Raw genomic sequence first — 13,722 nt, 5'->3', positions numbered from 1 at the left:
GAAAATCTGAAATATTGTCTGGATTCACAAGATGTTGGGCTTTCATTTGCTGTACGCTGTGTATTTTTCAGAAATGTTTTAAGATGAGTAATTAGATAATACACGTTGCTCTCTGTAGTTATTCTAGTCGCTTTGGGTGAGTTTTGTGACAGTGGCTGCAATGGTAAACTGTGATTTATACCTGAAAAATGCACATTTTTCTAAAACAACATATGCTATACCATAAATATGTTATCAGACTGTCATCTTATGAAGTTGTTTCTTGGTTAGTGGATATATATATCTTTATTTAGTCGAATTAGTGATAGCTACTGATGGAGTAAAAAAATGGTGGACAAAAAAAAGTTGTGTCTTTTGCTATGGTGGTTAGCTAATAGAAATACATATTTTGTCTTCCCTGTAAAACATTTTAAAAATCAGAAATGATGGCTGGATTCACAAGATGTTGGGCTTTCATTTGCTGTATGCTGTGTATTTTTCAGAAATGTTTTAGGATGAGTATTTTGGTAATTGACGTCGGTCTCTGTAATTATTCCGGCTGCTTCCAACGCTATTTCAGATTGCAGCTGCAATGTAGAACTGTGATTTATACCTGAAATATGCACATTTTTCTCAAAAAACATATGCTATACCATAAATATGTTATCAGACTGTCATCTTATGAAGTTGTTTCTTGGTTAGTGGCTATATATATCTTTATTTAGTCGAATTAGTGATAGCTACTGATGGAGTAAAAAAATGGTGGACAAAAAAAAGTTCTGTCTTTTGCTATCGTGGTTAGCTAATAGAAATACATATTTTGTCTTCCCTGTAAAACATTTAAAAAATCGGAAAAGATGGCTGGATTCACAAAATCTGTATCTTTCATTTGGTGTCTTGGACTTGTGATTTCATGAACATTTGATTATATGATATCCCTGTAGCTTTAGGCTAGGCTATGCTAGTCAGCTTTTTTGATGGGGGGGATCCCGGATCCGGGTTTGTGACTCGTTAGAGGTTTTAAATCACCCGTTCCAGCCTTCCTCCACTGCTAGAGGGTTAAATCACCCGGTCCAGCCTTCCTCCACTGCTAGAGGGTTAAATCACCCGATCCAGCCTTCCTCCACTGCTAGAGGGTTAAATCACCCGATCCAGCCTTCCTCCACTGCTAGAGGGTTAAATCACCCGATCCAGCCTTCCTCCACTGCTAGAGGGTTAAATCACCCGATCCAGCCTTCCTCCACTGCTAGAGGGTTAAATCACTACAGGGGGTGCTGTTTCAACTTCGACATTTTGCGTCTCCAAATTAAACTGCCTCGTACTCAATTCTTGCTCGTACAATATGCATATTATTATTACTATTGGATAGAAAACAATCTCTAGTTTCTAAAACCGTTTGAATTATGTCTGTGGGTGAACCAGAACTCTTTCCACAGCGAAAATCATGACAGGACATGCGAAGGTCTGAAAACTAGGCTCTGATCTCGGATCAGTTTAAAACTCTGTGTGTGCCCTATGGATCGAAATGAACTGCACCCGCCTTCCCCTGGATGTCAGTAACCAATGAGAAGTGGAATGGAATCTCTACGTATTTCTCAGAGTTTATAAAAGGCAATGGAGTGACATGTACTTTCTTTTGGACGCTCGCCAAGGCGCAAGAGGGGACATCAGAATGGCATGTTGAATAGCTCTTGTTATCGGGCTAAGATATATCCGTCTGTGATTTAATTCGAAATAGGTGTTAGAAACATCATAACGAAGTTATTTGAAACCGATTTATATCAGTTTATGCCAGTATATTGCTATTTTCTGAATTTTCGTAGTATTGCGTTTGAGGATTTGGACATGTGTGTGCCAGGTAGCTACTGTTAGCTGCTAGTTCAGAAGTTGAAGTGGACGTTTTACAACAAAGCAACGATTCTTTTGGACAAAAGGACACCTTGCCCAAGATTCTGATGGAAGCTCGTCCAAAAGTAAGAACTATTTATGATTTTATTCCGTATTTATGTGGAAAAATGTAAACGCATTTTTCGGCCAATATTGCGGCACTAGTCTGGCTGTAACGCACACTGTATGTCAAGTAAGGTTAATTTTTAAAATCTAAATCAGCGGTTGCATTAATAACCAATGCATCTTTCATTAGCTGTCCAACCTGTATTTTTTTAGTCAATCTAATCGATAAATAATCGTAAACTTAGGTGCCCTTCCAAGATGGCGCCGGCCAGAATGCATGCCATGTTTTGACTGATTACATAGCATAACCACGATTTGTGATGCTAAATATGCACATTTTCGAACAAACTCTATATGCATTGTGTAATATGATGTTACAGGACTGTCATCTGAAGAATTCTGAGAAGGTTAGTGAAAAAATTAATATATTTTGGTGGTGATAACGTTATCGCGCTTTTTGCCTCGAATCAATGCTGGGGTGATGTTAGCTCATGTGGTATGCTAATATAACGATATATTGTGTTTTCGCTGTAAAACACTTAGAAAATCTGAAATATTGTCTGGATTCACAAGATGTTGGGCTTTCATTTGCTGTACGCTGTGTATTTTTCAGAAATGTTTTAAGATGAGTAATTAGATAATACACGTTGCTCTCTGTAGTTATTCTAGTCGCTTTGGGTGAGTTTTGTGACAGTGGCTGCAATGGTAAACTGTGATTTATACCTGAAAAATGCACATTTTTCTAAAACAACATATGCTATACCATAAATATGTTATCAGACTGTCATCTTATGAAGTTGTTTCTTGGTTAGTGGATATATATATCTTTATTTAGTCGAATTAGTGATAGCTACTGATGGAGTAAAAAAATGGTGGACAAAAAAAAGTTGTGTCTTTTGCTATGGTGGTTAGCTAATAGAAATACATATTTTGTCTTCCCTGTAAAACATTTTAAAAATCAGAAATGATGGCTGGATTCACAAGATGTTGGGCTTTCATTTGCTGTATGCTGTGTATTTTTCAGAAATGTTTTAGGATGAGTATTTTGGTAATTGACGTCGGTCTCTGTAATTATTCCGGCTGCTTCCAACGCTATTTCAGATTGCAGCTGCAATGTAGAACTGTGATTTATACCTGAAATATGCACATTTTTCTCAAAAAACATATGCTATACCATAAATATGTTATCAGACTGTCATCTTATGAAGTTGTTTCTTGGTTAGTGGCTATATATATCTTTATTTAGTCGAATTAGTGATAGCTACTGATGGAGTAAAAAAATGGTGGACAAAAAAAAGTTCTGTCTTTTGCTATCGTGGTTAGCTAATAGAAATACATATTTTGTCTTCCCTGTAAAACATTTAAAAAATCGGAAAAGATGGCTGGATTCACAAAATCTGTATCTTTCATTTGGTGTCTTGGACTTGTGATTTCATGAACATTTGATTATATGATATCCCTGTAGCTTTAGGCTAGGCTATGCTAGTCAGCTTTTTTGATGGGGGGGATCCCGGATCCGGGTTTGTGACTCGTTAGAGGTTTTAAATCACCCGTTCCAGCCTTCCTCCACTGCTAGAGGGTTAAATCACCCGGTCCAGCCTTCCTCCACTGCTAGAGGGTTAAATCACCCGATCCAGCCTTCCTCCACTGCTAGAGGGTTAAATCACCCGATCCAGCCTTCCTCCACTGCTAGAGGGTTAAATCACCCGGTCCAGCCTTCCTCCACTGCTAGAGGGTTAAATCACCCGTTCCAGCCTTCCTCCACTGCTAGAGGGTTAAATCACCCGTTCCAGCCTTCCTCCACTGCTAGAGGGTTAAATCACCCGTTCCAGCCTTCCTCCACTGCTAGAGGGTTAAATCACCCGTTCCAGCCTTCCTCCACTGCTAGAGGGTTAAATCACCCATTCCAACCTTTTGATCTCTGTTGGGCTGGGGGTAGCCAATCCACATGCAGTCTGCTTGTTAGATGGACCAATCCCCATGCAGTCTGCTTGTTAGATGGACCAATCCCCATGCAGTCTGCTTGTTAGATGGACCAATCCCCATGCAGTCTGCTTGTTAGATGGACCAATCCCCATGCAGTCTACCTGATTGTAGAGACTTTTTTTCTCTATAGTCTGCCAGGCCCATAATGCCCATAATGCCCATAATGCCAGGCCCATAATGCCCATAATGCCAGGCCCATAATGCCCATAATGCCAGGCCCATAATGCCCATAATGCCAGGCCCATAATGACAGGAAGGAAGCCTGGCTAGATGGGTGGCTCGTGTGGTTGTGTTTTTGATTGATGGTTGACAGTTTATTTCCGTACTGTAAAACATACATTATTGAGTTGGTGAAGATCAGATGACGTTGGGTTGTCTTTTTGCGCCTAGGCATGTAACGAGCTTAATCTGGATGGAGTCAGGTGTGAATGCCCGTGCCTGGACACATCCAGCTCATCATACCGGGGACACCGCCTGCTTCGCAGCATGGCACCGTGCCTGGACACACCCAGCTCATCATACCGGGGACACCGCCTGCTTCGCAGCATGGCGCCGTGCCTGGACACACCCAGCTCATCATACCGGGGACACCGCCTGCTTCACAGCATGGCGCCGTGCCTGGACACACCCAGCTCATCATACCGGGGACACCGCCTGCTTCACAGCATGGCGCCGTGCCTGGACACATCCAGCTCATCATACCGGGGACACCGCCTGCTTCACAGCATGGCGCCGTGCCTGGACACATCCAGCTCATCATACCGGGGCACCGCCTGCTTCACAGCATGGCGCCGTGCCTGGACACATCCAGCTCATCATACCGGGGACACCGCCTGCATCACAGCATGGCGCCGTGCCTGGACACATCCAGCTCATCATACCGGGGACACCGCCTGCTTCACAGCATGGCGCCGTGCCTGGACACACCCAGCTCATCATACCGGGGACACCGCCTGCTTCGCAGCATGGCGCCGTGCCTGGACACATCCAGCTCATCATACCGGGGACACCGCCTGCTTCACAGCATGGCGCCGTGCCTGGACACACCCAGCTCATCATACCGGGGACACCGCCTGCTTCACAGCATGGCGCCGTGCCTGGACACATCCAGCTCATCATACCGGGGACACCGCCTGCTTCACAGCATGGCGCCGTGCCTGGACACACCCAGCTCATCATACCGGGGACACCGCCTGCTTCACAGCATGGCGCCGTGCCTGGACACACCCAGCTCATCATACCGGGGACACCGCCTGCTTCACAGCATGGCGCCGTGCCTGGACACATCCAGCTCATCATACCGGGGACACCGCCTGCTTCACAGCATGGCGCCGTGCCTGGACACACCCAGCTCATCATACCGGGGACACCGCCTGCTTCACAGCATGGCGCCGTGCCTGGACACACCCAGCTCATCATACCGGGGACACCGCCTGCTTCACAGCATGGCGCCGTGCCTGGACACACCCAGCTCATCATACCGGGGACACCGCCTGCTTCACAGCATGGCGCCGTGCCTGGACACACCCAGCTCATCATACCGGGGACACCGCCTGCTTCACAGCATGGCGCCGTGCCTGGACACACCCAGCTCATCATACCGGGGACACCGCCTGCTTCACAGCATGGCGCCGTGCCTGGACACATCCAGCTCATCATACCGGGGACACCGCCTGCTTCACAGCATGGCGCCGTGCCTGGACACACCCAGCTCATCATACCGGGGACACCGCCTGCTTCACAGCATGGCGCCGTGCCTGGACACACCCAGCTCATCATACCGGGGACACCGCCTGCTTCACAGCATGGCGCCGTGCCTGGACACACCCAGCTCATCATACCGGGGACACCGCCTGCTTCACAGCATGGCGCCGTGCCTGGACACACCCAGCTCATCATAACACGGCAAAACCCCAGAAATATACAGTGGGGAGAACAAGTATTTGATACACTGCCGATTTTGCAGGTTTTCCTACTTACAAAGCATGTAGAGGTCTGTAATTTTTATCATAGGTACACTTCAACTATGAGAGACGGAATCTAAAACAAAAATCCAGAAAATCACATTGTATGATTTTTAAGTAATTAATTTGCATTTTATTGCATGACATAAGTATTTGATACATCAGAAAAGCAGAACTTAATATTTGGTACAGAAACCTTTGTTTGCAATTACAGAGATCATACGTTTCCTGTAGTTCTTGACTAGGTTTGCACACACTGCAGCAGGGATTTTGGCCCACTCCTCCCTACAGATCTTCTCCAGATCCTTCAGGTTTCGGGGCTGTCGCTGGGCAATACAGACTTTCAGCTCCCTCCAAAGATTTTCTATTGGGTTCAGGTCTGGAGACTGGCTAGGCCACTCCAGGACCTTGAGATGCTTCTTACGGAGCCACTCCTTAGTTGCCATGGCTGTGTGCTTTGTGTCGTTGTCATGCTGGAAGACCCAGCCACGACCCATCTTCAATGCTCTTACTGAGGGAAGGAGGTTGTTGGCCAAGATCTCGCGATACATGGCCCCATCCATCCTCCCCTCAATACGGTGCAGTCGTCCTGTCCCCTTTGCAGAAAAGCATCCCCAAAGAATGATGTTTCCACCTCCATGCTTCACGGTTGGGATGGTGTTCTTGGGGTTGTACTCATACTTCTTCTTCCTCCAAACACGGCGAGTAGAGTTAGACCAAAAAGCTCTATTTTTGTCTCATCAGACCACATGACCTTCTCCCATTCCTCCTCTGGATCATCCAGATGGTCATTGGCAAACTTCAGACAGGCCTGGACATGCACTGGCTTAAGCAGGGGGACCTTGCGTGCGCTGCAGGATTTTAATCCATGACGGCGTAGTGTGTTACTAATGGTTTTCTTTGAGACTGTGGTCCCAGCTCTCTTCAGGTCATTGACCAGGTCCTGCCGTGTAGTTCTGGGCTGATCCCTCACCTTCCTCATGATCATTGATGCCCCACGAGGTGAAATCTTGCATGGAGCCCCAGACCGAGGGTGATTGACCGTCATCTTGAACTTCTTCCATTTTCTAATAATTGCGCCAACAGTTGTTTCCTTCTCACCAAGCTGCTTGCCTATTGTCCTGTAGCCCATCCCAGCCTTGTGCAGGTCTACAATTTTATCCCTGATGTCCTTACACAGCTCTCTGGTCTTGGCCATTGTGGAGAGGTTGGAATCTGTTTGATTGTGTGTGGACAGGTGTCTTTTATACAGGTAACGAGTTCAAACAGGTGCAGTTAATACAGGTAATGAGTGGAGAACAGGAGGGCTTCTTAAAGAAAAACTAACAGGTCTGTGAGAGCCGGAATTCTTACTGGTTGGTAGGTGATCAAATACTTATGTCATGCAATAAAATGCAAATTAATTATTTAAAAATCATACAATGTGATTTTCTGGATTTTTGTTTTAGATTCCGTCTCTCACAGTTGAAGTGTACCTATGATAAAAATTACAGACCTCTACATGCTTTGTAAGTAGGAAAACCTGCAAAATCGGCAGTGTATCAAATACTTGTTCTCCCCACTGTATATAACAAACACAAGTTACTGTTCTAGAGATTAAAAAGATGTTGGGTGAGTTTTCGGTGCGGTATACTAGCCTAATCTCTTGGTCCCTGTGACAGTGTGTTCCTTCCACGGTCGTGGCGGCCAACATCGGTGAGAAAAACCCCCGATGGGTACCGCCAATTTACCCACTATCATTGGGTGGTGTGGTGCCAAGGATCCTGGTCCAACATTTCCGCAAGTAAGATCTGAATGACATTGGATCTGAGCCCTCGACCATATTCATTAGGCAACAAACTGAAGAAAACTGACTAAAAACAGGCAGACTACCTGAATGTATCCAATAAGAAAGGCTTATTTTGGGGGGTTTTCTGTTTGTGAAATGTTTTTCTACGGTTCGCCCCTTCTGAATACAACCGTGATCATAGCCAACCACTCACAAATACCCATAACAGAGTTTCCTATGAATATATCATAACAGCGGTTTGGGGTCCTCTACCAGCTCAGCCATTACCTGACTGTTCTTCCCCACTATGACCATGAAGGCGATCTGAATCAGATTACATGGCTGAACAGTAGCTAGCTATCTGAAACAGATTACAGGGCTGAACAGTAGCTAGCTATCTGAATCAGATTACAGGGCTGAACAGTAGCTAGCTATCTGAATCAGATTACAGGGCTGAACAGTAGCTAGCTGTCTGAATCAGATTACAGGGCTGAACAGTAGCTAACTATCTGAATCAGATTACAGGGCTGAACAGTAGCTAGCTATCTGAATCAGATTACAGGGCTGTACAGTAACTAGCTATCTGAATCAGATTACAGGGTTAAATTGGTGTAATCAAAGTGACAGACGGTGACATATTCAATACCGCCTTACACACTCTTGCCTGCATCTAGCTGATGTAGGGTGTATTCATTAGTCCAACAGTATCACCTCTTGCCTGCATCTAGCTGATGTAGGGTGTATTCATTAGTCCAACAGTATCACCTCTTGCCTGCATCTAGCTGATGTAGGGTGTATTCATTAGTCCAAACAGTATCACCTCTTGCCTGCATCTAGCTGATGTAGGGTTTATTCATTAGTCCAAACAGTATCACCTCTTGCCTGCATCTAGCTGATGTAGGGTGTATTCATAGTCCAAACAGTATCACCTCTTGCCTGCATCTAGCTGATGTAGGGTGTATTCATTAGTCCAAACAGTTGCAAAATAGAGTTTCTATTGGACAAATTCAGGTAGGTTTATCACCGTTATGTTCAGTTTACTTCCATTTAAGAAACTTTTTTTCAACAGAATGTGTGGAATGAATACACCCCTGATCACTTGCATAGCAGCCACAAACAAACAAACAGCCCTGCGCTCATTGTATTATTCCTTCTCACATCAACGCACCCTCCTCCTCTCACATTTCCCCTTCGCTTGTTGACATCAACGCACCCTCCTCCTCTCACATTTCCCCTTCGCTTGTTGACATCAACGCACCCTCCTCCTCTCACATTTCCCCTTCGCTTGTTGACATCAACGCACCCTCCTCCTCTCACATTTCCCCTTCGCTTGTTGACTTCAACGCACCCTCCTCCTCTCACATTTCCCCTTCGCTTGTTGACTTCAACGCACCCTCCTCCTCTCACATTTCCCCTTCGCTTGTTGACTTCAACGCACCCTCCTCCTCTCACATTTCCCCTTCGCTTGTTGACATCAACGCACCCTCCTCTCACATTTCCCCTTCGCTTGTTGACATCAACGCACCCTCCTCCTCTCACATTTCCCCTTCGCTTGTTGACTTCAACGCACCCTCCTCCTCTCACATTTCCCCTTCGCTTGTTGACATCAACGCACCCTCCTCCTCTCACATTTCCCCTTCGCTTGTTGACATCAACGCACCCTCCTCTCACATTTCCCCTTCGCTTGTTGACATCAACGCACCCTCCTCCTCTCACATTTCCCCTTCGCTTGTTGACTTCAACGCACCCTCCTCCTCTCACATTTCCCCTTCGCTTGTTGACTTCAACGCACCCTCCTCCTCTCACATTTCCCCTTCGCTTGTTGACATCAACGCACTCTCCTCCTCTCACATTTCCCCTTCGCTTGTTGACTTCAACGCACCCTCCTCCTCTCACATTTCCCCTTCGCTTGTTGACATCAACGCACCCTCCTCCTCTCACATTTCCTCTTCGCTTGTTGACATCAACGCACCCTCCTCCTCTCACATTTCCCCTTCGCTTGTTGACATCAACGCACCCTCCTCCTCTCACATTTCCCCTTCGCTTGTTGACTTCAACGCACCCTCCTCCTCTCACATTTCCCCTTCGCTTGTTGACTTCAACGCACCCTCCTCCTCTCACATTTCCCCTTCGCTTGTTGACATCAACGCACCCTCCTCCTCTCACATTTCCCCTTCGCTTGTTGACATCAACGCACCCTCCTCCTCTCACATTTCCCCTTCGCTTGTTGACATCAACGCACCCTCCTCCTCTCACATTTCCCCTTCGCTTGTTGACATCAACGCACCCTCCTCCTCTCACATTTCCCCTTCGCTTGTTGACATCAACGCACCCTCCTCCTCTCACATTTCCCCTTCGCTTGTTGACATCAACGCACCCTCCTCCTCTCACATTTCCCCTTCGCTTGTTGACTTCAACGCACCCTCCTCCTCTCACATTTCCCCTTCGCTTGTTGACTTCAACGCACCCTCCTCCTCTCACATTTCCCCTTCGCTTGTTGACATCAACGCACCCTCCTCCTCTCACATTTCCCCTTCGCTTGTTGACATCAACGCACCCTCTTCCTCTCACATTTCCCCTTCGCTTGTTGACATCAACGCACCCTCCTCCTCTCACATTTCCCCTTCGCTTGTTGACTTCAACGCACCCTCCTCCTCTCACATTTCCCCTTCGCTTGTTGACTTCAACGCACCCTCCTCCTCTCACATTTCCCCTTCGCTTGTTGACATCAACGCACCCTCCTCCTCTCACATTTCCCCTTCGCTTGTTGACATCAACGCACCCTCCTCCTCTCACATTTCCCCTTCGCTTGTTGACATCAACGCACCCTCCTCCTCTCACATTTCCCCTTCGCTTGTTGACTTCAACGCACCCTCCTCCTCTCACATTTCCCCTTCGCTTGTTGACATCAACGCACCCTCCTCCTCTCACATTTTCCCTTCGCTTGTTGACTTCAACGCACCCTCCTCCTCTCACATTTCCCCTTCGCTTGTTGACTTCAACGCACCCTCCTCCTCTCACATTTCCCCTTCGCTTGTTGACTTCCACGCACCCTCCTCCTCTCACATTTCCCCTTCGCTTGTTGACTTCAACGCACCCTCCTCCTCTCACATTTCCCCTTCGCTTGTTGACATCAACGCACCCTCCTCCTCTCACATTTCCCCTTCGCTTGTTGACATCAACGCACCCTCCTCCTCTCACATTTCCCCTTCGCTTGTTGACATCAACGCACCCTCCTCCTCTCACATTTCCCCTTCGCTTGTTGACATCAACGCACCCTCCTCCTCTCACATTTCCCCTTCGCTTGTTGACATCAACGCACCCTCCTCCTCTCACATTTCCCCTTCGCTTGTTGACTTCAACGCACCCTCCTCCTCTCACATTTCCCCTTCGCTTGTTGACATCAACGCACCCTCCTCCTCTCACATTTCCCCTTCGCTTGTTGACATCAACGCTCCCTCCTCCTCTCACATTTCCCCTTCGCTTGTTGACTTCAATGCTCAAAAAAATCGGCTAGCTGTCTTTGACCAGGCGGATAAAACCTTTCCAGCCAAACCTTTATATCGTAACCGCTAACCGCTACACACAGCGGTGTCACCGTGTTAGCTAACGTCATAGTAAACATAGCTACTAGAACCTGCCACAGTCACGCAGTACAGTGTACAGTAAACCGGCAGGCCCCGGTGGACAAAAGATTTACAAATCCGGAAGCTTACGTTGACTTGGAAAAGTTCCAGTATTGGATAGCTTTAGCCAGCTAGCTAACATAAATAGCATTCGTCACTGTTTGAGTAGGCTAAATTAGCTAGCTGAGTAAGTGAAAGTGAAAAAATACAACTAAATATCTCTCTCTCTCTCTCTGCTGCTTCTCCTAAATTTCTAAGGAATTAATTTGTTCAAAACTGTTCAACTACTGTCTTTCTCTCTCTTTGAGTCAACTACTCACCACATTTTATACACGGCATTGCTAGCTAGCTGTTGTTTATGCTTTCAGTACTATATTAATTCTCTGATCCTTTCATTGGGTGGACAGCATGTCAGTTCATGCTGTTAGAGCTCTGATAAGTTGGAGTCTATGGAAGGGAGTGAGAACCACGAGCCTCCTAGGTTTTGAATTGAAGTCAATGTACCCAGAGGAGGACAGAAGTTAGCTGTCCTCCGGCTACACCATGGTGCTATCCGACAGAGTGCTGTTGAGGCTACTGTAGACCTTCAGTGTGTTTTAATCAGTTATTTGGTGACGTGAATATATTTTGTATAGTTTTGTCTAAAAAAAGGATAACTTTTTAAATGTTTCACTATTCACTGAGTAGGATGGTCCTCCTCTTCCTCCTCTGAGGAGCCTCCTATATTTAATATGCCTCTTCTGGATCAATAACCATATTTTGTTTCAGCATTTTCCTTCAAAAGTGTCTATGTCTCTGCGTTAATAATGATCAAAACGATGTGACTTCAATAAGCATCTCAATGTTTCTGTAACTGTAGCCTGTAGAACTTTAAATTACAGTCTCCATACCGAAGCTGCGGAAACAATACCTGCCAAATCCATTACAGTTGAGATGAAAGGTTGTTCCCCCCCTTTCACACAATGCTGTGTGAAACAGTATACATCCTGACAGTAGCATGTTTAGGGGAAACATTTATATGTAATAATCATTTAATTGGGGGGGGGGGGCCTCTTGGACGAAGTACACAGGGATCTCATTGTGTTGGTCTGATATGCACACCATTGGTGACTCACAAACTTCTCTCATAGCAGGGGCTGTTTGTGTGTGTGTGTGTGTGTGTGTGTGTGTGTGTGTGTGTGTGTGTGTGTGTGTGTGTGTGTGTGTGTGTGTGTGTGTGTGTGTGTGTGTGTGTGTGTGTGTGTGTGTGTGTGTGTGTGTGTGTGTGTGTGTGTGTCCAACTTCTCGTCTAGTAAAGACTGCTGCTTACTCAGTTGGGTGTTCCACATGGCTCTGCATTGAGCCCCTTACTCAGTTGGGTGTTCCACATGGCTCTGCTTTGAGCCCCTTACTCAGTTGGGTGTTCCACATGGCTCTACATCGAGCCCCTTACTCAGTTGGGTGTTCAACATGGCTCTGCATCGAGCCCCTTACTCAGCTGGGTGTTCCACAGGGCTCTGCGTTGAGCCCCTTACTCAGTTGGGTGTTCCACATGGCTCTGCATCGAGCCCCTTACTCAGCTGGGTGTTCCACAGGGCTCTGCATCGAGCCCCTTACTCAGCTGGGTGTTCCACATGGCTCTACATCGAGCCCCTTACTCAGTTGGGTGTTCCACATGGCTCTGCATCGAGCCCCTTACTCAGTTGGGTGTTCCACATGGCTCTGCATTGAGCCCCTTACTCAGTTGGGTGTTCCACATGGCTCTACATCGAGCCCCTTACTCAGCTGGGTGTTCCACAGGGCTCTGCATTGAGCCCCTTACTCAGCTGGGTGTTCCACATGGCTCTGCATTGAGCCTCTTACTCAGCTGGGTGTTCCACAGGGCTCTGCATCGAGCCCCTTACTCAGCTGGGTGTTCCACATGGCTCTGCATCGAGCCCCTTACTCAGTTGGGTGTTCCACATGGCTCTGCATCGAGCCCCTTACTCAGTTGGGTGTTCCACATGGCTCTGCATCGAGCCCCACGCAGTGCAGTTACCTCCAATAGTTTTGTGTTGTTAATTATTATATCGGGGCATGTGATACCCCTGTTATAGTAATTTTCTGTTATTAAAATGGGCTGAGCATGTAGACAGAATGAAAGATTGAGGGGAGAAAGAGGGACAGAGAGAGAGGGAGGGAGAGGGACAGAGGTAGGGAGGGAGGGAGAGGGACAAAGAGAGAGGGAGGGAGAGGTACAGAGGTAGGGAGGGAGGGAGAGGGACACAGTTAGGGAGGGAGAGAGACGGTGAGAGGTAAAGAGGGAGGGAGAAAGAGGGAGGGAGAGAAGGGTATGGTGATAGAGATTGATATATGGAGGAAAGGAAGAGTGAGAGGGGAATACTTTTAAAATTGAAGTTTGTTACAAACAGTCCAGGCCCATGCCAAGCCTCCAGCCTGGCCTACCCCTCCCAACACAACAAGTCAG

General features: G+C 46.9%; 1 protein-coding gene across 1 annotated transcript; it reads left to right on the top strand.

Annotated features, from left to right (window-relative positions):
* Positions 1–7,593: 7,593 nt before the first annotated feature.
* On the top strand, positions 7,594–11,226 carry LOC139575385 (uncharacterized). The gene is made up of 2 exons (XM_071400299.1): positions 7,594–7,665; positions 8,761–11,226. The coding sequence occupies exons 1-2, from the start codon at positions 7,594–7,596 to the stop codon at positions 11,224–11,226; spliced, it is 2,538 nt and encodes an 845-aa protein (XP_071256400.1).
* Positions 11,227–13,722: the final 2,496 nt, after the last annotated feature.

This window comes from Salvelinus alpinus, chromosome 5, assembly GCF_045679555.1.
Source record: "Salvelinus alpinus chromosome 5, SLU_Salpinus.1, whole genome shotgun sequence".
Taxonomy (NCBI): Eukaryota; Metazoa; Chordata; class Actinopteri; order Salmoniformes; family Salmonidae; genus Salvelinus; species Salvelinus alpinus.
The sequence above is the reverse complement of the archived record's forward strand: the minus strand, read 5'-3'. Positions and strand labels throughout refer to the sequence as shown.

Bases quoted from the DNA above. Each gene is read 5' to 3' on its own strand.
- LOC139575385 (XM_071400299.1), top strand. From the start codon at position 7,594: ATGGGTACCGCCAATTTACCCACTATCATTGGGTGGTGTGGTGCCAAG. The intron at 7,666-8,760 runs GTAAGATCTGAA...CTTGCATAGCAG, and splicing joins CTGGTCCAACATTTCCGCAA to CCACAAACAAACAAACAGCC.